The following is a 20,777-nucleotide window of genomic DNA, read 5'->3' on the forward strand; positions in this document are numbered from 1 at the left end:
GATTCGCTACCAGGCCATTAGCCGAGACAACGCGGGCACTGCACACCTCACCGCGGGACGCAGCTCAAGCTTCGTAAAGGATTTGGGGGAGGCCACAAGGCAACCAACCCGCAACTACCAGCCTATTTCCCGCGGCGGACAGATTGTGGTGGAGACCAACACCGAGGAGGATGAGAATGTAGCCGCTGAGGTGATCGATGATGAGCTGCCATCGGTGGCACGCGGCAGAACCAAGGCACCAGCCGCCAATGCCGTCAATACGGATGACAGCAACACGGCCACCGAGCAAGAGTCCCCGGAAATTGTCACGGAAGTGGCACCTGAGCCACAGATCCTGGACTTGGCTGAGGCAACCACTCTGCCAGCTATGGAAGACAGTGACAGCAGTAGCAGCAGCACCACTGAAGAATCAACCAGCACCACAACCACTTATGCATCTACCAGCACCACAACCACTGATGAGTTCTCCAGTAGCACTACTCCTGAACCTCTTGCTAGCAGCTCTACAGACGAAAGCATTCTGGAAGAAACCACCTTATTCCTGACTGACGAAACTGCAACCGATATCAGCGAAAGCTCAAGCACCACTGAACAGCCTGCAAGTAGCGCAAGCACCACTGAACAACCTGCAAGTAGCTCAAGCACCACTGAACCACCTGCAAGTATGACAAGCACCACAGAGTCTCAACCACAAGAGACAACTTTTAGGCCCGGTCGTCGTCCTTTCAATCGCGGCAGCAGCACCACAACCACAACGGAAATCAATGAAACAACAACCACCGAGACCACAAAACGTCGACCCCTCCTTCGAGGTGGTAAAACAACAACCACTGAGGAACCACTGAGCAGCAGCTCCGCTAAAGCAACCACCGCAGCAAAGGAAAACGATTTGAAAACATCAGAAGACGGAGCCACAACACGACGAACTTTCTTCCGTGGCGGTAGAACGAGCACCACAGAAGTTCCTTCAACAACAACTACCACTGAAGCTCCTTCGAAAACAACCACCACTGAAGCAAACAGCAGCAGCACTAGTACAACAAGCGAAGAATCGTTACCGGAAACAACCTCAGAAGCCACCACAAGACGCTCTTTCTTCCGCAACAAGACGCCCAGCAGCACCACAGAAGCAACAAGCACCACCACAGAGGGGGAGATTCAACCAGAGACAACCACAGGGCTGCCAAGACGTCGCGTCATAGTCCGCGGCAACTTCAGACCCCAAGGCAAGGAGGGAGATCTTTCTTCGCTTCTGGCTGCCGATGCCAACAAGAGATCGAGGTACAACCACCAAGAGTCCCGCAGAGTGGCACCCAAAGCAGCAGCAGCCGCACCAAATGAATACCAAGAGGAAGCAAAGGTAGACCATGAGGAAGCACAGGAAGACCAGGAGGAAGCAAAGGCAGACCAAGAGGTCGAGGTGACAGAGGTACAATCCAAAGGAACTGGCAAATTCCACAGTCGCGCATCACTCAACGGTGCTGCGGTGCGTAATCGCACTTCAACAAAGACCGAATCCCTGGGCAATGGCATCACCCGCACACGCACCACCTATGTGCGCACCCTGGACGCCGGCCAGAAGGTGGTCAAGCGGATCTACACCAAGACCGTGGAGGAGAAGCCCGCAGAGTACGAGTACATATACGACGAGGTGAGCCATGCACCGCCACCGAGCACCACCGAGCGGGTGATTACCCGCAACCGCGGCACGGTGCGCTTCCAGAGCAACGATCTGTCATCGCTGCTGGCCCTCGACTTTTCAACGCGTGGACAGCGCAAGAAGACACCACCACGACCAGAGGCGACGGTGACAAAGACACGCCGGCGTCTGCTGAAGAAACCCAAGGAGACCATCGAGCACGAAGAGGTTGAAGAGTTTGAGTACGAGGCGGGAAACGATATCGAGGCAGAGGCCGATGTAGAGGATGCACCGCACACCACCAGCACCACAGCTAGAGCCATTCAGCGCAGAACAAGACCCACAAGAAGCACCACAGCGAGACCAGCAACAAGCACCACAACAAGACCGACCACAACCACCACAACGCGAGCAACAAGCACAGATTCGGTTGAGGTTGAGGCCAGTACGCGTCGCAGTAGCTTTGCTGGCTTCAGGCGTCCCTCAACAACCACCACCGAGTCGCCAACAACAACGACAGCCACCACAGAGGCGCCACCAACGGCAGCAGCTGCCACCACTAGACGTGTGCTGACCCAACGGAGACTCATAGGAACCAGGACAACAACCACCGAAGCAAGCATCGATGAATCCACCACCACGGAAGATCAACTCTCTGCGGCCAAACAGCGGTTTGTGAATCGTCTGCGAAGCAGCAGCACCACCACCACCACGACACCCGCTAGTACCACCACAGAAGAGCCACTTGCAGCCACCACAGAGGAGGATTTGAGTGTGCTGAAGCGAAAGCTTAACAACGCGGTAAACCGCCTGCAGTCGGGCAACGAAGTGAAGGTCACTGGAACGGACACGGGCAAGTACAAGGACAAGGAAACCAGCGAGGAGGAGGAGCAACAGCTATCGCTGCCGATCTACCATCGCCGAAAGTACTATCAGTATGTGAAGGATTCACCCATAACGTATATAGACAAGTCCCCAGCACCGCCGGACATTGAGAGTGTGACGGTGAACATTCGTCAACAGATTCACGACGTCTTCAATGTCAGCGCCAAGGATACGATTAATAATTCCGTCGAAGTGGAGGATGAGGTGAAGGTGAAGGAGGAGAAAGAGCCTCTGGAGCACCACCGCCTGGCCATGGAGCAGGCCAAGGAGATTAATGCCGAACTCGGTCATTTTTTATTGAAAACCCCCGGGTCACAGTAGGCCACCCGGGGGCAAAGTTGGTCGGATCAGGTGAGGAGACATTAGACGATGAGCAAGAGGAGGACGAGTTAACCGCTCAAATCGATGATGATGATGATGATGATGATGATGAAGATGAGAATAAATATGGGAAAGCGGCTGGCAAGTCGCAACGCAGGGGAAAGACCTTCAAGACCATACCACTGACGACGGCCTCGTCGAACGAAACCTCAAATATCGTAAGCATCTCGCTGCTGGAAGATGCGGAAGCCGCCAGAAGCAACACCGATGACGAAGCCGATGCCCAGCGCAGCGAGGAGGATGCCAGAGCTTTGCGCACCTACTCGAAGCTCAATCGTACACGCCTCACGTTGTCCACTCGGCTGCAGATTGCTGAGGAGCAGCCAGCAGAGACAACCACTAGGAGAAGCTACAGCGTGCCCCAACGCTTTCGCAGTCGCTCGACAACAGTTAGAACAACCACAAAAGCGGCAGAGGAAGTGGAAACAGAAGAAGGAGCTGAAGTGGAAGCAGAAACGGAAGTGCCGCCATCCGAGATAACCACACGACGCAGCTTTGCCGCATTGAACAGACTGAGGAATCGCGGTACAACCACCAAAACAACAGAGGCAACAAACACAGCCACAGAGGCGACAACTTCCACTGCTAGAACCACGCGCCAACCCTACAAGGCTCTCAATCGCAGGGTAACAACAACCACAGAGCTGCCAGCTGGCAATGAAATTGAAACTAAAACGGAGAGGGCAACCACTGAAGACGCCACAGACTCCAGCCCACAGGTGGATACTGAAACAGAGAAGGCGGAGGAGAAGAAGAATGAGGAAGAGGCGGAAGATGAGGAGCTTTTGGCCGAACTGCCCGAGGACAATGAGATTTCCGATGAAGAAGAAATTAGTTCAACACCAACAGCAGTCACCACCAGCAGCACATCCACTGAGGCCAATAGCGTGCGACCAACACCACGTCGTCAGCTGGTTATAAGACGTCGCTTCAATGGAACAACAACCACATTAGCCCCAACCACTGATGACAGTCTGGACAATGAAATAGAAACGAGCAGCACAACAACCGCTGGACCCGCGGCACGTCGACCACTTTTGATACGCCGCCGTTTTAATGGTACAGCAACGACCACCAGAAGCACCACGACAGTGGATAAAACCGATGAAAATGAAATAGAACAAGGGGACAGTAGATCAAAAGCCACAGCAAACAGTGTGGTTTCGGGACGGCAACCACTTTTAATACGCCGACGCTTTAATGGAACAACAACAACCACCGCTAGGGTCACATTGGGAGGAGGTTCAACGAACGCCGATGATGCCGAGAAAACCACACGACGTCCATATGCGGCCTTGAATCGCTCACGTAATCGTTATGGCGCAACAACAAGCAGAACAACAACAACCACTGCAGCCAGCGATGATGGCGATGACGATAACGATAACGAGAACGATTACGAGGAGATCGGCGAACGTGTGGAGAGCTCCACAGCACGCGGTGGCTTCCTACAAACGAACCGCCACAGGGCATTGAAGCCGGTCAGCTTTGCCACACGTCGCAGCAGTACAGCGGCACCGCCGCGGATAAGCTCCAGTACCCGACGCAATCTGGTGGCACTCAACAGAAATCTCTACCATCGAGCGGAGGAGGAGGAGGAGGAGACTGAGCCTGAGCCTGAGCCTGAAGAGGAACACCAACAGGAGGAGGAATATGATGAGGAGGAGGAAGAGGAGCCGCAGCAGCAGTTGAGTGGAAGCACGCCCAGAACATCAACGAGATTGAGTCAATTGCTTGCCAGCAGACAGAGAACGAGCCAAACAACAACGACTGACACGACACAAACACAAAAAGAAACAGAAACAGAAACAAAGCAAGACGAGGACGTGGACGTGGACGAGGACGATATTGAGGCGGATGTGGATGATGATGCAGCTAGTTCCGTAGAGGTATCCAACACTAACAGTAACAATAGCAGGGTAAATGGTAGCACCACTAACACTAACCACAGCACTGGCACCAGCACGGGCACCCCAGCACCACTGAATGTCGTAGCTAGTCGTAGTCGTAGCAACAGCACCGTAGCCAATTATTTGTTGAATCGTTTCAAGCTTAACCAAAACCAAAACAACAACCAGTCAAACAACAACCACACGAAACAACAACCACAACAAGTCACTGTTAAAGCTATTACTAAGGATAAACATAACGATGATAGTCAAGAAGAAGATGATAATGATGATGTGAATGAAAACGATGCTAGTCCAGGGAATGATAATGATAATGAGAATAATTTTGGGTTAAATGTGAATGCGAATGGGTTTGAGAATGCAAATTCGAGTGTTGTTTTAGGTAATGAAGTTAATTCTAAACGACGTTTTCAGAATCGTTTTCAATTGAGCCGCACCAGAGGCAGCAGCAGCAGAAACAGCACCACAGAAAGCGGCATCAGCACCACAGCTGCAACACCAACAACGACACCGACACGTCGCTTTGCCTTTGGCAGCCGGCAGCGTACGCAGCAGGTAACTAAATTAACCCAAGTCGATGATGACGAGCAGACTGAAGAGAATGAACAGACTAAGGATAGCCAAGAGTCGTCCCAAGAGGACACCACAACGGCAGCAACAATTAAAACAACCACAACCAGCAACAGCAACACCTTCAGCAAGCCGACACCAAAGCGCATACGCGTACTAAAATTCCGACGACCCATCAATACAACAGAAAACAGCACAGCCACAAATAGCGCCACTGAAAGCACAGAAAACCACACAAACAACAATACAGTAAACCCCACACTAAACACCACAGAAACAACACCCACCACAGTAAACACCAACAATAGCAAGCGTTTCCGTAAGATTGTGCGTAAGCTTAGGCCCGTAGAAGCCAGCACCAGCAGCAGCCCGGCCAGTGGTGCTGATGAGAGCACCGAAGATGGCACCACCACCACACGTAAGCCCTTTTTACCCAGCCACACCCGATTTGCAGGTGGCGAGAGCCAGGACAATGATCTACTGAATCTGCGACAACGACTCAAGGAGCAGCAGGCCAAGGGCGAACCCCTTGATGGGGTGCTGAGCACACGGCTGAAGCCAGCTTCGGGATTGGCACAAAAGTCAGGGGCAGAGGATCAGGATATCTCGGAGCTGCAGCGTTTGAGGGACAAGGTAAAGGCGGAACAGGCACGGGGCACTGGCGAACAGGGCGTGATCAACGATCGCCTAAAGAAGCTGCTGGCCGAGAAGTCAGAGAAATCCGACAAGTCGGACAAGTCGGAGATTGGCAGCAACAATGAGCCAACACCAGCCACAGAGGTATCGTCGCGGCCCTTCTTCAAGCGGAAGCTGGTGGCCAGAAGGCCCTACACACCAGCAGGAGGCGCCACCACCACCACGAAGGCACCACTCAGCTTTAATAGCTCGCGACCCACACCGAAGTTTGTGCGTCGCAAGAACGGTCGCTTCGATCCCTTCAACTCGAGTGTGCGCAACCGGGGCGAGGGTTTCGTGCGCAGCGATCCGCGTGGATCCCGTCTGCCCGGAGCCGACCGCTTTAAGAACCAAAAGGCAGAAAACGAGGAGGAGGCTGCGGAATATGATGATGATGATAATGCGGAGGAGGAGCAGAGCGACGAGGCTGTAGAGGCGCAGCAGGAGCAGCCGCTGAACAATCGCCCGCTGGGCGCTGGCGGTGTAGCCCTGAGAAGGCCTTTCGTGCCCAAAGCCCGAAACCAGCCACAGTCACAGAAGAGCCAGAATGAGGAGAGCGAGGAGGAGGACGAAGAGGAGGAGGAAGATGACGAGGAGGATGAGGAGGAGGAGGACAACAACAATGACAACAAAGAGGCCAAATATCAGACAGAAGAAGGCAGCAGCAGCGGAGGGGCCACGCCCAAGCCAAAGTTCAATAATCCCTACCGCCCCAAGGACAATCGCGCGCTACCCGGCAGTCGTCCGAGTTTTGCACCTACCGCAGGTGGTTCCGGTCCCGGTACTGGTCCCGGCGGCAGCAATGTGCCCTACAATCCACGTGGTCGGCAGCCCAACTCCTCGACAGCGAATGGCTCCGGCTCGGTCGCCGGCAGTCGCTTTGGTGGCAGCACCAAGCGGCCGCGCGTGGTCAATCGACCGCCGGGCGTGGCCACGCCCAATCTGACACTGCGGCCTGTGGCCAGCGACTATGAGCGCACCACACCGCTGACACCGCTGAAGCCGGCACCGTTCATACCCAGTAACACGAGGAGCTACGAGCGCAAGTACACGGGTCCCTCCACGGAGGCCACGGAAACGGCCAGCGAGAATTCGCTGATCGAGGAGCTGAACATCGATGCGTTGAATGCCAGGAACAAGAAGATCTTTGATATCAACAGCAAGAAGCACACGACACTCAAGCCGAAGGTGGTGAAGGTGGAGGCGGTGGAGACGGAAACGGAGGTGGAGACTGGCACTGAGATGGAGACCACAGAGCAGGTGGCACAGGAACAGGAACAGGGCTATGTGACAACCACACCAAGCACACCACCAACTACCACACAGCCAGACACCAGCACCAACAACACCACCACAGACACCACTCCAAGCATAGAAACAGATAACGAAACCACCGCACCACCACCACAGATATTACCACAGAATCCACCACCCACCAACGACAATGAGACCCACAATGCTAATGAAGCCCCCTCTTCACTCCCACAGGATCTGACATTGACAGGCGGAGCACAGCTCTCCACCAGCACCACCCAATCACCGCCGCCGGCCACCACTTTGCTGCATGTCTTCACCCTGCTCGAGGGCGAGGGTGAGGGCGATGAGCAGGCGGCCTCCACCTCCACCAGCAGGCCACCAGCAAAGTCCTATCCAGCCAGTGTGGGCCGCCAGACGATTGCCGAGCCCAAGCACAAGCTGATCGAGATCAATCGCATTGTGGAGATCAACTCGAAGCAGGCGAAGGCCGCTCAGCGCAAGTCCAAGGCCAATCAGCAGGACTTTGGCATGCTGCGGGTGGAGTCGCTGCCCCACGTGGAGCAGCTGGGCGAGATCAGTGTGGTGAAGTATGTGCATCTGGTCGATGGCAGCGCCATTCAGATCAACGATGGCCACAGCACCGTTGCCGACTACACACCCACAGAGCCCACAGCCACATCCGACTATCGCAGCCTCTCGGCACCCGTGCGGAATACGCTGCCACTCAGCGAGGCAGACACAGGGCCTGAGAGCGAGGTCGAACGCAGTGGCAAGTCCCTGCCGGAGGTGATCAGTGGTGCATTGGAGACATCGACCATATCGCTGGAGGGCCTGTTCGATTCGGCCCGCAAGGGCAAGCAGTTGAACAGCAACAGCATACTGCAGGACACTGAGGAGACAACGACCATGGAGAGTGAGACGACGGTGGTGCCACCCACAGCCGCTGCCATTGCCGCACAGGCCACATACGTAAGACCCATTGTACCCCTACTGCGTCCCGAGTCCAACGAATCCTCTCCCCTAGTCATCTCGATAGCCAATCTCGATAAAGTCATACTGAGCAAGGTGCAGAAATCGCTGGCCGAGTCAAAGGGTGCTGGTGCCGAAGAGGGCACCACCATTGCCACCGATGTTGATGGCGATGACGATGCGGATGCCACCACCACCACTTCCACCATCACTAGCAACGATTCGAATTCGGCATTCTCTGTTCGTCATGCCTCAGTGCTTCAGGCGCCAATAGACACTCAACACAAAACACAACAAAAACAACAAGAAACCACAAAAACAACTAAAACAACAACAACCACAATTGACAGCAATAAACAACAACTGCCGCTGGGCAGTGGCGCTATTAGTGGACAAGACACAGCAACAACAACAATTAACACTTAACAACAGCTGTCGAGCAACAACAACAATAACAACAGTGGCAGCAGCAACACCACACAAACAACAACCACAACAGCAACAACGAATAACATGATTGGCAGCAGCGTGAGCGAGATAGTCAGCTTTAGCACAGAGACTCATGTGGTGCATCGCAAGAAGAAGGCGGGTCGCAAGGGGCGTGGCCGAAGGCTGCGCAAAAAAACAACAACAACCACAGCGGCCACAACCACAAGCACAACGACAGACGACGACACCACAGTGGTGCCGTTGGAGTAGAGCTTTCAAATTGCCTGCCTTAAAACTCCCAGCCCTACCCCACACACACGTAGTTAGTTATTTCTAGTCTTATCCCCCCCAAGAGCCTGCCCCCCGCCCACAGCTCATTGCTCTAGTGTTGCAAGGTACACAAGCTTGCTGCCACCCTGCCCCATTGTAAATAATTGGCTGCGTTGCTTTTGTCTTTGAAAAAACAAAACCGCAAAATTCTTTTGGAGCTGATTTTTTTCCAAATTTTCTAGTTTTTCTTAATTTAAAAAACCAAAATTGTCCATTTTCAAGTGCTGCCTGCTTTCCAGAATAATATTCTCTATTTCTATTTCTATTTCATTTCTAAACATTTATATATATATTTTTTTTAATATGTTGTTTAAACAATTCGTATTCTTCAAGCTGCCATACCTAAACAAAAATCAAACACAAACACACACACATACACATGTACTTACCAACACACACACACACACACATTGAAACATTCAAATCCATGCAGATACGAAAAGTCTTTCCTTTGGTTCAATCAATCAAACAAATCAATCGATACGACCCCCCCAGTGGATGACATACTTGAAAGTGCCCTAAAGTACTTTTTTTTTAATTTTTGCTTTTGTTTTCACCATGCGCAGTTTTTTCCTCTTACTTTCTCTCTACTTACTATCTTTCCCCTCTTCTATCCACTCTATCCTCAATCCCGAAGAAAAAAAAATAGCTTAAGTATAGCTCTAGTTGTAAAATATTTATGCACAACAATAAAATAATGAACAAAAAGAAACCAATTATACATACTATATTTTTTGCGACAACAGCCACAACAGAACACAACAACAACAACCCAAATCCACCAAAATGTCCCCTATACCCACATTGTATAATGGTAACAAATCGTGCAACAAGTTTTGTATATTTTGTATATATTTTATAGTTTTATATTTTTATTGATTATCGCTTTTAACACATAATATTTTTTTACATTTACAGCAGGATTTCTTAGGGAATTTCTAAAATTTGTATTAGATCATTATTAAAGCTATAAGAAAAACGCTTGGCAAATCTTTAGTTGTCTGATGAGGCAATCGCCAATCCCCCGCTTCGACTGCCTGCAAATGTCATCCGTAGAATCTCATTAACTTGGTCTCTTCGTTGCTGGATTCTACTGCTGCCATGAAATGTCAGCGTTTCATGAAGTGACTATTGCCTCATGCATATGCAAAAAACAAAAACCACTCATTACAAGCCAGTGCACCGTAAGAAAATGGGAGAGTAATATTCAGAATATTATGCGTCAAAGATATTCCTAAAATTAGCTAAAATATTCTAACTTTATTAATCATTTCGCCTCAACAAACTCATACTTTATATTCTGAGTATTGTTTCTTCTGTATAGCAATCCATTCGTTCATCTTCATTCGTGTCTATACTTTCCAAATCATTCGAAACACTGCCCTTTTTTCGCTCCGTACATAACGTTACATATGTATGTATGTAGGTACTATGTCTGTGCATTCATATGTTTACCGTTTGTACGGATAATCGGTTTCAACTTTCGTTGGATCCGCCGCACAAGATGTGCAAAGTCAGCAAAGAGTCAGTTAGTCAGGCGCAAAAGAGCCAACAAAACATAAAATAAATATAAAAACGAGTTCACATTAAAACAATTTTCAAAAAGACTTGAGTCGACAGGAGAGACAAGACATGTTTCATAATCGTAATTGTCGTCGGTTTGTTCGCTTTTGGAACTACTCCACGTAGTCCCCTGCCGTACACTCCGTTCCCCACCAAATGATAATTGCCAAAAGTCAAATCACGCGCCGCATAACAAAACTGACAAACACAAAAAAAGAGTCTCCGAAATCAGGTTGACAAAAAAGTCGTTAACGTGAGAAACATTAAAACGGTTCAACGATTTTTCAAGTGTCTTGAAACGACGGTGCCGGCGGCTGATTTTGTCTTTGAAATCCTCGAGTGGATGTCAAGAGTGCATGAAAATCCAATTTGAAAGATGCAGTAAAAGTTTACAAAGCAAAGAAATACCCTCTCGTAATAATGAATAATAAAAAGAAGCCAAACAAAGGCAAACAACACAGTGCCACATTATATTCTCATTGTCTTTGTTGCGAGTTGAATGCCAATGAGGCAGGCAGTGGAGATTCCAAGGAAGATTACCAAAGCATTAGATTACTTATTGCTGATTCCGTTTCAGTGTTTTGAATGTCAAGAGAAGATCAAAGTGTAGCGTTTTGCGTTCAATATTCCAAAGATAAACAAATCTTTCTACATATAATGTTCGTGGATTCGAGAATAACTTTTTTGCAAAGCAAATCTTCTTCTGAGAGAAAGCTCGCCGCCTTACAGTTACTCACGTTTGTGCGTTCTTCTTTCTCTGCCCCCCCCCCCCTCTCTCTCTCTCTCTGCTGATCTGCAAAGTCGCCCTCATTATTGCAACTGCCAGTTAACCTTGAAGGAGGATCTCACTCTTCATTCCAAACACACACCCGCAGCCCTTTCAGACTCGGGTTGCGCTTTCACTCTTGTTTCTTGAATCTTTTTATTTCCACATGTCCGCCCCAGAGGCGACTTTCACTGAAACAAGATACGCTTTACGCAGATGTGGCCGACGCCCTGCACGCATCATTCGCCGGACTCTCCATCACGATGATGATTAAGCAAGGGGCCAATGATGCTTGCACAATATTTAATTAAGGTTCCAACCAGTTTGACAGCGCGCATCTGCCTGCAAAACAGCAGCAGCAGCAGCTTTGGTTATCCGGGATTATGCAATCACATTGGAATGCAGTCGGCAGCAGAGTTGCCAAATACCAGATCTGGCCACAGGCTGCCGCTACTGCTGCTGCTGCGTTCCAATCTTCCAATCGATTCCAAGCGATGAGCCCCGGACTCTGTTATGCAAGCTCTCTCTCCCTCCCTCCTCTCCATAAAGCTGAAAGTGTGTCATCCATCTGCCCAGCCCCTGGTCCGGCTCCCACTCAAGCGATAATCATATGCGTGTGGCGTGCCACACTTTGGAGATAAACTTGCGCCCGTTTCCGTTATGCAAGCTTTTGTCTTGAAGCGTGTCTGTCTGTCTGTGCCTTACCATCGGCCCTACCAGCGACATTGACACTTGCGTTGAGGGCCATTGATCAAAGCTCTTGAATATAAACTCTCTCTCGCTCTCTCTCTTCATCTCCACGTTTTCTATTTCTTTATGTGTGTCTGCTTCTTGGAGCTGTTTTCAATGTCAACAACATTGTCCACACAACACAAACAACAGCAGAAACCTAAAGAGAAAAAAACTAGCACAAAGTGCTCGCAACTCAACTGGCATTTTGCTTTGGTATTTCTCCACAACTATTATTGAATGGCATTTATTTTGCACTCAAACGTCCTTCAATTAAAATGCCCGACTGCATTTTTGTTGCTATTGCTGTGTTGCTCTCAGTATTCATGTGATCTCGTTTGTGGTTGACATTCGCATTCAATCAAATCGAGTGGAAGGGGGTGGGGGCAACCGCCGTTAGAGCTCTTCACATGCGCTGGCGTGGAAAGTGCAGCTATAGCTACACCTGCTCTCCACTGGAAGGCTTAAACGTTTAGGATTTAGGGTATGGTTCCGCTTGTGGAACTTTCAACCATTTTACACTCTCTTTTGTCGCTCCTGAAAAACTGTAAACAAAACCAAAAACACAAACAAAACAAAACGCCTAACAATTTATTGCACAAAAATATGTTAGTAATTCTTTAGTTTTTTCGTTTCTTATCTATTTAGTTGAAACATTTACTAATACTAACGCTGCAAGTATTCTATTATTAGAATGAACTAATTATTTGTATTATTTTATTATTATTTATCAGCATGTAGCGCGCTTTTGAATTGTTGTTGAACTGTGAAAACTGCACCGCCAGGAAAATGCACAAACAAAACAGAAGATCACAAATCACAAAACGTATCCAAAAATATTACACAAAAAGTATCACATAAAAAATGCACAAAAAGAAAGTCTGATAGAGTAGAATACACACGCGATAAACGAAGTGAATTACCCTGTAAATACCCTTTCCAAACGAAAGCTAACTGGAATTCTGCTCTGCTCTCATCTCCATCTCTTTCATGTAACGCTAAACACCGCACCTCCGACCGGCAGCTGCGCCAGCCAACAACTGCCAACGTCTCGAGGCGCCCCGTGCTAAGTGTGCGCCGGCGTATTATCAATACGCCAACGTCAGCGGCGGCAGCAGCAGCAGCAGCGACGACCACGCAAATTGCAGAATTAACAACGACCTCCAAATACAACCGACTGCGCAGCAGGCCAGCAGCGACAGCAACCACAATTCCAGCAGCAGCAACAGCCGCCACAACTACGGCAGTAGCAGCTGTTGGGGCAACATCTGCAACAGCCACAGCCAGTGCCAGTGCCAGCAGAGGCAGCAGCAACAGCAACGGTTATTTGAGCAAGCTTAAAGCCAAAAGCTCATCATCCGCAGAAACAACTTCAGCGATCGCCAGCAGCAGCAGCAACAGCAACAGCGCCAGCAGCAATGACATCACACAAAAGCAGCATAAATTCCAGCCAGCGAGCTTTGCGCTGCGACGTCAGTTCCAGACGCGTCGACTGACGACCTTTGCTCCGGGCGCAAGCAGCGGGGATGAAAGTGGTGAGTAGAGTGGCGCAGCGTCGCCAGCAGCAGCAATTAAAGTGGCAGTGAGGCAGCCTCAGCTTCGAGCTACATACATATATTAAAGAGAAGGTAAGGCAGTGACCGGCTGATCTTATCTTCCATTTAATATACGCATAGCTCCGATGACATAGTGGCCAGAGGTGAAATGTGTACAACCAATGTTTCTCTCTCTCTCTTTTACTCCACGCACTCTCTCTGTCTCTCTCTGTGACGCTCTGTGTTGGAAATGATAGATGTTTTTTTGTATACCGCAGCCACTGAGGTGCCGCGCACCCAGAATCCCCTCTTCAAGCGCCGCCTCACCCTGATATCCACCACACCACCACCGGCCACTAGGACCACCATTGTGCCCACGCTGACGGAGACCACCACGAATCTGTATGCCAACGAGGACGACGAGGATCAAGTGGCCAAATCCAGCATCCACACCAGCCGCTTCAATCAGATACCCTTCGAAAGTGTCGCCAGCAGTGGCAGCCAAACCACTACCACCAGCAGCAGCCCCACCACCACGAGCACTAGCACCACCCCTGCCACACCGCTGGGCCTCGGTCCGGGTAAACGTGAGTCGACCACCCACCCACCCTCCACTAGGTTTGCGAAAGCCTCTCCCCCTAATGATCCCAATTTCCGTTTTGTTTACAGGTCGCCAGCTTGTGCCACGCCCCCGTAGGCCACAGTCCACCACGGTTGCCACGCCCTACTACTCAACTGGAAACCCTGGGGCAGGACACTCGGCTCCGCCTCTGTCGCGCCGCCAGCAGAGTCGTCGCCGGCCCCACAAGTACATTGAGGTATACAGCCGCCCGCCCAGCAAGCCGGCACTGGTGACGGCCACCGCCAGCAGTCGACGCAGCGACTATCCGGCGACCCTGGACTACGAGGAGGGAGCCCAGAGGCGTCGCAGCAGCAAGTCCCAGTCCGCATTACAATCCCTGTCCCAGTCAGAGCCGAAGGTAATCGTACATGGCAGGGGCATCATCGAGTGCCGGGCCCAGGGTAATTTTCCGCATCCACTCAACTGCCGGAAGTTCATTTCCTGCGCCCGGTTCGAGGAGACCGGCGGCATTGTGGGCTGGGAATACACCTGCCCCAAGGGTCTCACCTATGATGGCAATGGTGGCATGTGCACCTGGTCGCCCTCGGATCAGGCTGCATGCCGGGATTAGATGGCAATGACTGAATATATACGCACACACTTCACCACAATGCACAATGCACCCATTCACCACCATGTCACCATCTCTGAAATCGAATTTCACACCACTCCCATCTCTAATCCACTTCCGGTTACTGTACCCATTTCAAATTGTCCCCCCCATGCCCAATGTTGTAAATGTTTTATTCTAATTTGTGATTAGTTCTGCTGAGTATGATGAAAATGATTATGTGGAATTAAGTCCACAACGATGATGAGGATGTTGATGATGATGCAAATTTATGTTAATTATTTAAGCTTAGTGATATATCTCGAGAACCCATTTTTTTGCGCCCTGCCAACTCAGCGAGTAAGCAAAATGTTGTCTATGTTGTAGCTCTTCGATGGCTCATCGGTCGATTGCTCAATCATACACATACCGATGTCTGCTATATGCTATATATCATAAAGGATAATATGCTTTCTGTATCAAATAAACATAAACCATATCGTGTAATCCAATATCATTCGAGAGTATCTATTTTTGGGATTAAGATCTGAGAATCGACCAGGGACTGCAGAAGGAATCATCGACGATAATTCAACTTAAATAGGAATGAGAATAAATCCATCATTTGGTTGATCTTCAAAGGCTTTGCTTTACTTTCAAATAATTTCTCAATCGCTTCTGTTTACCTTCGTTTCCAATATGCTTTTTGAATTTCAAGTGTAGATTCCAATTTATAAAAATAATATCTCATTTAATAGTGCAATGATTTTTTTTTATTGTGTGGTAAAAAAACGAAGCGTAATCTAGGGATTCAATGGGGAAGGAATTTACATGCTCTGATGGATGGTATGGGGGTTCGATCGCATGAGGGTTGTGCGATCCGGTTTCGAGTGGAGCCGGATGGAATGTTTTTGAAGGTAGATGTCTATTGGCGGGCTCCCTGGCGCTGGCCCTGAGCGGACTGGCTCCAGGCCTCATGGATGGCATGGAAGCCATTCTGGGTCTGGGCGGGAGTGCTGCGGCCGAAGGGGCTCTTGGAGTTCACCTGGAGCATGTAGTCACCCTGGACATCGTAGTCGGTGGCGATGCCCATGTAGGTGCGCTTGCCATAGCCGTTGTTCTGCTTGTACTCCTTGTAGGAGCTGGCGGCGACGGCGGGGAAGTTGCGCTCGTTTCCTGGGCGGACGGACTCGGCAAAGTAGCGGGTGGCGCGCATGGAGGCCTCCACGACGTTGTCGGCTCCGGGAACACCGGTCGACGGTCCGTTGGGGTAGAAGTCAACGTTGGCAAGGCGCGCGGGGGTGCCCATGCCGTAGGCGGAGGTGTGGATGGCGTCGACAAAGTCAGCATCGCCACGGGCCAGGCCGGTGAGCTTCTCCTCGGGCTTGCCGTAGATCTTGGAGGGGTCCAGGCCGGTGATGCGGCGCAGCTTGTGTCCGGTCTGGCGGGTGAACTGGCGTCCGGCGACTCCGGCAACATGGGCAGCGGGTCCCTGGCCAATCAGATGGATGATCTCCTGGGGCACGTTGACGGCGTTGGTCAGCTCGACGAGGCGGTTGCCGATCAGCTGGCCGAGACGCTCCACATTGAGTGTGGCGAACTGCTCAAAGTCCTCGATGGCATCGCCGAGGTTGATCACAATCAGGTCTCCGGTCTTGGTGTCGTCCTGCTCCTGGCCCTGCTTGCGGCGCTGCTGCTGCTGCTCCTCGCTGCTAGACTTCTGCTGCTCCTCGTTGCTGGACTGCTCAGTGGCATAGGGCTGGAGGTTGTAACGCTGCTGGTATGCCCTCACCAGCTTGCTGGTGGCCTTGCGCACTTGCGACGAGCTCTGGGGCAGACCCTGGATGAAGATGGTCACCTCATCGTCGCCAAAGTTGGGCTGACGCTTCACCGTCTGGACCAGGTTGTTCAGGTTGAACTCGACCTTCTGGCCGCGCTCGCCCACAATGAAGCCCTTGATCTGGCTGGGCTCCGGGGTGTACTCGGGCTGGAACACGTTGTTGAACTGGGAAAGATGATCTACAGAAGGAAAGACCGAAAGGGTATCAGTATGGGTTTCGCGTATACGTCTGGAGAGACTACTCACAGAGCTTGTCCAAGAGAGTGGCACCCTCCTCGAGGCTCATCTCCTGCAGCTTGCGAAGATTCACCTGCTTGAGGGAGGGCAGCTCCTGAATCTCACGAGGATTCACCCAGTTGCTGGGCTGATCAATGTTGCTCAGAGAGTTGGAGGAGCGGCGGCTGGAGGAGCCCGTGTTCGAGTTGGCCATCGATGCTGCCACCAGGCAGGCCATCAGGCAGAGAGTGCGCAGAGGATTCATCGTGATCAGTAAAGAGACTAGGACTGGATGATGTACCAAGTTGTACTGCATATTTTCCAACGGTTCGTTTTACTTTTATAGCCCACAGAAAAAAGGGGAAGCGAAGCCCCTCGTCTCAGCCCACACGTGCCATGGGATCGAACGGAACGGAAGCAACGGTCGATCGATTGGCCTGATCAGCAGAAATTCTAGAATCGATTTTTGCACTTTTCCATTATTTGTATATATATTTTCCACTTTATCAGTTTGCTGGAGCTGATTGTCGGCGTCAGCAGTCGCTGATTCTTGATGATGATGCGACTCATGTCTCTCTTTCTGTTTTTCTCTACTCAAAAATTGGGCAACTTCATGGGAAACTTACGTAACAGTAGCCGCGATCGATTGGGTTTCATATGGGAAAAGTGCATGAGAAAATCTCATGATCCATCGGGTTGAATGACCCACACTGTTGATGTTGAAATGTTGTAGCAATTCGCTGAGGAAGATTGTTATTTTGTTTATTTTTGGGACAATATTTCGATAAACTATTGAAGGACTGCTTGCTGTTTGGACAATAAAAATAAATACAAATTCCCACCAAAATGGTGATGTTAAGATTAAAAAATATAGTCCACGTAATGCAAATGAAGTTCTGCCGAATATCATCCTCAGTTAGATGCATTGATTCCGAAATTGTCTCTAATTTCCCTTCGCATTTGGCGGTTGTACGAGAATTTATGAATGAATTCTTAGAGTTCAGAGTTGGAACAGTTTTCCATCACCTTTTCAGTAATTCGAAGTCCAACTATCTATGGCACATGTAGCTGGCATAGAAACGCAAAAGTCTCTTATCGATGTAGTTCAATGAACCTGCATTTGATTTGTCCTTCAAATTTGCATGGTTGAGGAACAAAAGACTTACGGATGCACAGAATGGACTTGGAAATGGAATAACTAAATGGAATGCCCTTAGAGACACAATCAGTTGAGGCTACAATGTGATTACAAATTAATAAAATGATTAATTAAGGCATTTGCATTATCATCCTCATCGATGGCTGCACATATGTATATATAAACATCAGTTTGTTCCCATGATTGACAAATCCCTTACGCTGCAGAAATCAGACACCCAAGCAGAGGGGAGCTTTCGCTTGTAATGCCTGACGCGGCAGAAAGGTGCAAAATGGGAAATTGGAAAATGAATTATTGAAAAAATATCAATTCGATTGATAAGCAAAAACAGAGGGCTATATAAACAGTTGGTTGGGCAGCTTTAAGACAGTTCTACTCATCGACTTGCAGCTTAAGTGTTGAAGTCGTAGTTGAAGTCGAAAAGCCTATACACCCGGACACCCACAGCCATGAATCCCATGAGAGTGCTCAGCCTTCTGGCGCTCCTGGCCGTCGCCGTTATGGGCAAGCCAGGCAGCAGCCGCATGGACAACACGGTCAGCCAGGCCCTCAAGCCGTCGCAGTGGCTGTCTGGCGCCGCTCTGGAAGCCATTCCCGCTGCCGATGACCTGACCGTGGAGCGTCTGGAGAACATGTCGCTGGAGAAGGGAGCCGAGCTCCTGCAGCAGATCTGTAAGTGCATTCTCCCCCTACCCTGACACGAGCTTTGACTTGAAAGGAATCCCTTCTGCCCTTCTGGCAGACCATCTGTCGCAGATCAACCACAATGTGGAGCCAAACTTTGTGCCCAGCGCCAGCAACATCCAAGTGTATGTGCCCCAGCGCAATGGCGAGAAGATCGTGGCGCCTCTGACCGAGATGATCCAGCGACTGAAGCAGAAGCAGAACTTTGCCGACGATGAGGTGACCATCATCATTACCGGCCTGCCCTCGACCACGGAGACGGTGAAGAAGGCCAACCGCAAGCTGGTCCAGGCCTACATGCAACGCTACAACCTGCAGCAGCAGCGCCAGCAGGGACAGGGACGCGACTACGACGACAGCAACGAGAAGAAGGGACAGCGCACATCCAGCGAGGAGAACTCCAGCGAGGAGTCCAAGAATGCCAAGACCCAGAGCGGTGACGTCATTGTGCGTTGCCTCCCCCCGCACCTAAATGGAACTCTCCCTCTCTAATTTTCGCATGCATCTTTCTAGGTGATTGACTTGGGTGCAACTTTGACCAACTACAAGCGTTATGCCATGCTCGACATTGAGAAGACCGGCGCCAAGATCGGCAAGTGGATCGTCCAGATGGTCAACGAATTGGACATGCCCTTCGACACCATCCATCTGATCGGCCAGGGTGTGAGTGCCCATGTTGCTGGCGCCAGTGCCCAGGAATTCACCCGCCTGACTGGACACAAGCTGCGTCGCGTCACCGGTCTGGATCCCTCCAAGATTGTGGCCAAGACCCGTCAGACGCTCACCGGCCTGGCCCGCGGCGATGCCGAGTTCGTTGATGCCATCCACACCTCCGTCTACGGCATGGGCACCCGCGTGCGCAGCGCCGATGCCGACTTCTATCCCAATGGACCCGCCGCCGGTGTGCCCGGAGCCGAGAATGTCATCGAGGCCACCATGCGCGCCACCCGCTACTTTGCCGAGTCCGTTCGCCCAGGAAATGAGCGCAGCTTCCCCGCCGTCCCTGCCAACTCCCTGCAGCAGTACAAGCAGAACGATGGATTCGGCAAGCGCGCCTACATGGGCATCGATGCTGCCCACGACATCGAGGGTGACTACATGCTCCAGGTGAACGCCAAGAGCCCCTTCGGCCGCAATGCACCCGCCCAGAAGCAGAGCAGCTACCACGGTGTCCACCAGACGTGGAAGAACGACGACAAGGACTACGAATAAGCTGCCCCTAACCCTTCCCTAATGGATGAACAACGGATGGACTTTCTATCTAGCATTCTCTAGACACTAAGCTAAACCCCTAATTGGCATTTTCTCCACTCGAATAACGAGCCAATCGCAAAAACAAAAATTCAAATTGCAAATAAACGCTAAAGACTCCTTTTGAAAAGGAGCTGAAACGTAAAACACGAAATGTGTCCTCCAAGAATCGTTGGGATAGCTGTGAGGGAGGCATTCCACTTCTAAAAGAATGCGCAACTCTGATTGGTTTTTGTAAACTTAGATTTATTTCATTGTTGTCTGTTTGTGGGATGTCGGGTGTCTTTTGGAGTGATCTTTGGAGTGGTTTATGGTTTGTGGTTTAGCGATTTCTGTGGTCTAACAATATGCCATATGATGCTCAACCATGAAGCAATAATAATAACTAGAAATACAGCCAAGAGTTTAGGATCAGGGCTTAGCCATGAACTTATATTATTTATGTGTTAGCTCTGTTCTGGTTTAGTTTTAGTTTTAGTTTTCGTTTAAGTTGTAGTTAGTTCTTTCGTTAAGTGCACATTCCGAATTGTTAGAAATATTATTTCTAGTAGGTTTCTTTATGTTTTGGTTTCATTTGTTGGTAGCGTTAGCAGATCAATGCAAAACGAAAATATGTTCCCGCCTAAAAAAACACATTGGTAAAAGCGCAGGCCAAAGTGTGTCTTAAAAGTTAGCTACAGTCTTTCTTAAGATTTAGCCCAGCCCAAAAACCTCTATATGTATGTAGATAGATGCTTATGTACATGTCCCCTCATTTGTATGTATGTGTATATATTTTTGTATATATTTCTATATGTAGTATATTTTCATATCGGTA

At 50.1% G+C, this 20,777-nt stretch overlaps 3 protein-coding genes and 1 long non-coding RNA gene across 10 annotated transcripts in view; 2 read left to right on the forward strand and 2 right to left on the reverse strand.

Moving 5' to 3' along the window:
• The window catches only part of LOC117581275 (mucin-19), a 33,103-nt gene extending 17,781 nt beyond the window's left edge, over positions 1 to 15,322 (forward strand). For 2 of the 7 annotated variants that reach the window (XM_034268286.1, XM_034268288.1), the window contains exon 10: positions 5,230 to 9,509. In XM_034268286.1, the coding sequence (XP_034124177.1) occupies positions 5,230 to 8,712 (3,483 nt within the window). In that variant the 3' untranslated portion in view covers positions 8,713 to 9,509. Of the gene's footprint in view, positions 1 to 5,229; positions 9,510 to 13,127; positions 13,639 to 13,895; positions 14,226 to 14,307 lie in introns of those variants that run through there. The other 5 variants (XM_034268289.1, XM_034268290.1, XM_034268291.1 and 2 more) reach the window with 5 other exon arrangements.
• LOC117581299 lies at positions 12,390 to 13,089 on the reverse strand. Its single transcript, XR_004573644.1, has 2 exons — positions 13,027 to 13,089; positions 12,390 to 12,876 (listed from the first exon to the last, which is right to left on the reverse strand). It is a non-coding gene; the product is annotated as an uncharacterized LOC117581299 (long non-coding RNA).
• Positions 15,323 to 15,557: 235 nt separating the features above from the next.
• On the reverse strand, positions 15,558 to 17,186 carry LOC117581284 (vitellogenin-2). The gene is made up of 2 exons (XM_034268308.1): positions 16,897 to 17,186; positions 15,558 to 16,829 (listed from the first exon to the last, which is right to left on the reverse strand). The coding sequence occupies exons 1-2, from the start codon at positions 17,180 to 17,182 to the stop codon at positions 15,736 to 15,738; spliced, it is 1,380 nt and encodes a 459-aa protein (XP_034124199.1). The 5' UTR covers positions 17,183 to 17,186; the 3' UTR covers positions 15,558 to 15,735.
• A 1,224-nt stretch (positions 17,187 to 18,410) lies between these two features.
• On the forward strand, positions 18,411 to 20,096 carry LOC117581289 (vitellogenin-1). Its single transcript, XM_034268322.1, has 3 exons — positions 18,411 to 18,697; positions 18,768 to 19,156; positions 19,223 to 20,096. The coding sequence occupies exons 1-3, from the start codon at positions 18,475 to 18,477 to the stop codon at positions 19,919 to 19,921; spliced, it is 1,311 nt and encodes a 436-aa protein (XP_034124213.1). The 5' UTR covers positions 18,411 to 18,474; the 3' UTR covers positions 19,922 to 20,096.
• Positions 20,097 to 20,777: the final 681 nt, after the last annotated feature.

The sequence above is a fragment of the Drosophila guanche genome, unplaced genomic scaffold (genome assembly GCF_900245975.1).
Source record: "Drosophila guanche unplaced genomic scaffold, DGUA_6, whole genome shotgun sequence".
Classification (NCBI taxonomy): Eukaryota; Metazoa; Arthropoda; class Insecta; order Diptera; family Drosophilidae; genus Drosophila; species Drosophila guanche.

Excerpts from the sequence above, each read along its gene's own strand:
- LOC117581284 (XM_034268308.1), bottom strand. The coding sequence starts at position 17,182 with ATGCAGTACAACTTGGTACATCATCCAGTCCTAGTCTCTTTACTGATC. Across the intron at positions 16,830-16,896 it reads CACTCTCTTGGACAAGCTCT|ATCATCTTTCCCAGTTCAAC; the intron begins GTGAGTAGTCTC and ends TTCCTTCTGTAG.
- LOC117581289 (XM_034268322.1), top strand. The coding sequence starts at position 18,475 with ATGAATCCCATGAGAGTGCTCAGCCTTCTGGCGCTCCTGGCCGTCGCC. Across the intron at positions 18,698-18,767 it reads CGAGCTCCTGCAGCAGATCT|ACCATCTGTCGCAGATCAAC; the intron begins GTAAGTGCATTC and ends CCCTTCTGGCAG. Across the intron at positions 19,157-19,222 it reads CCCAGAGCGGTGACGTCATT|GTGATTGACTTGGGTGCAAC; the intron begins GTGCGTTGCCTC and ends GCATCTTTCTAG.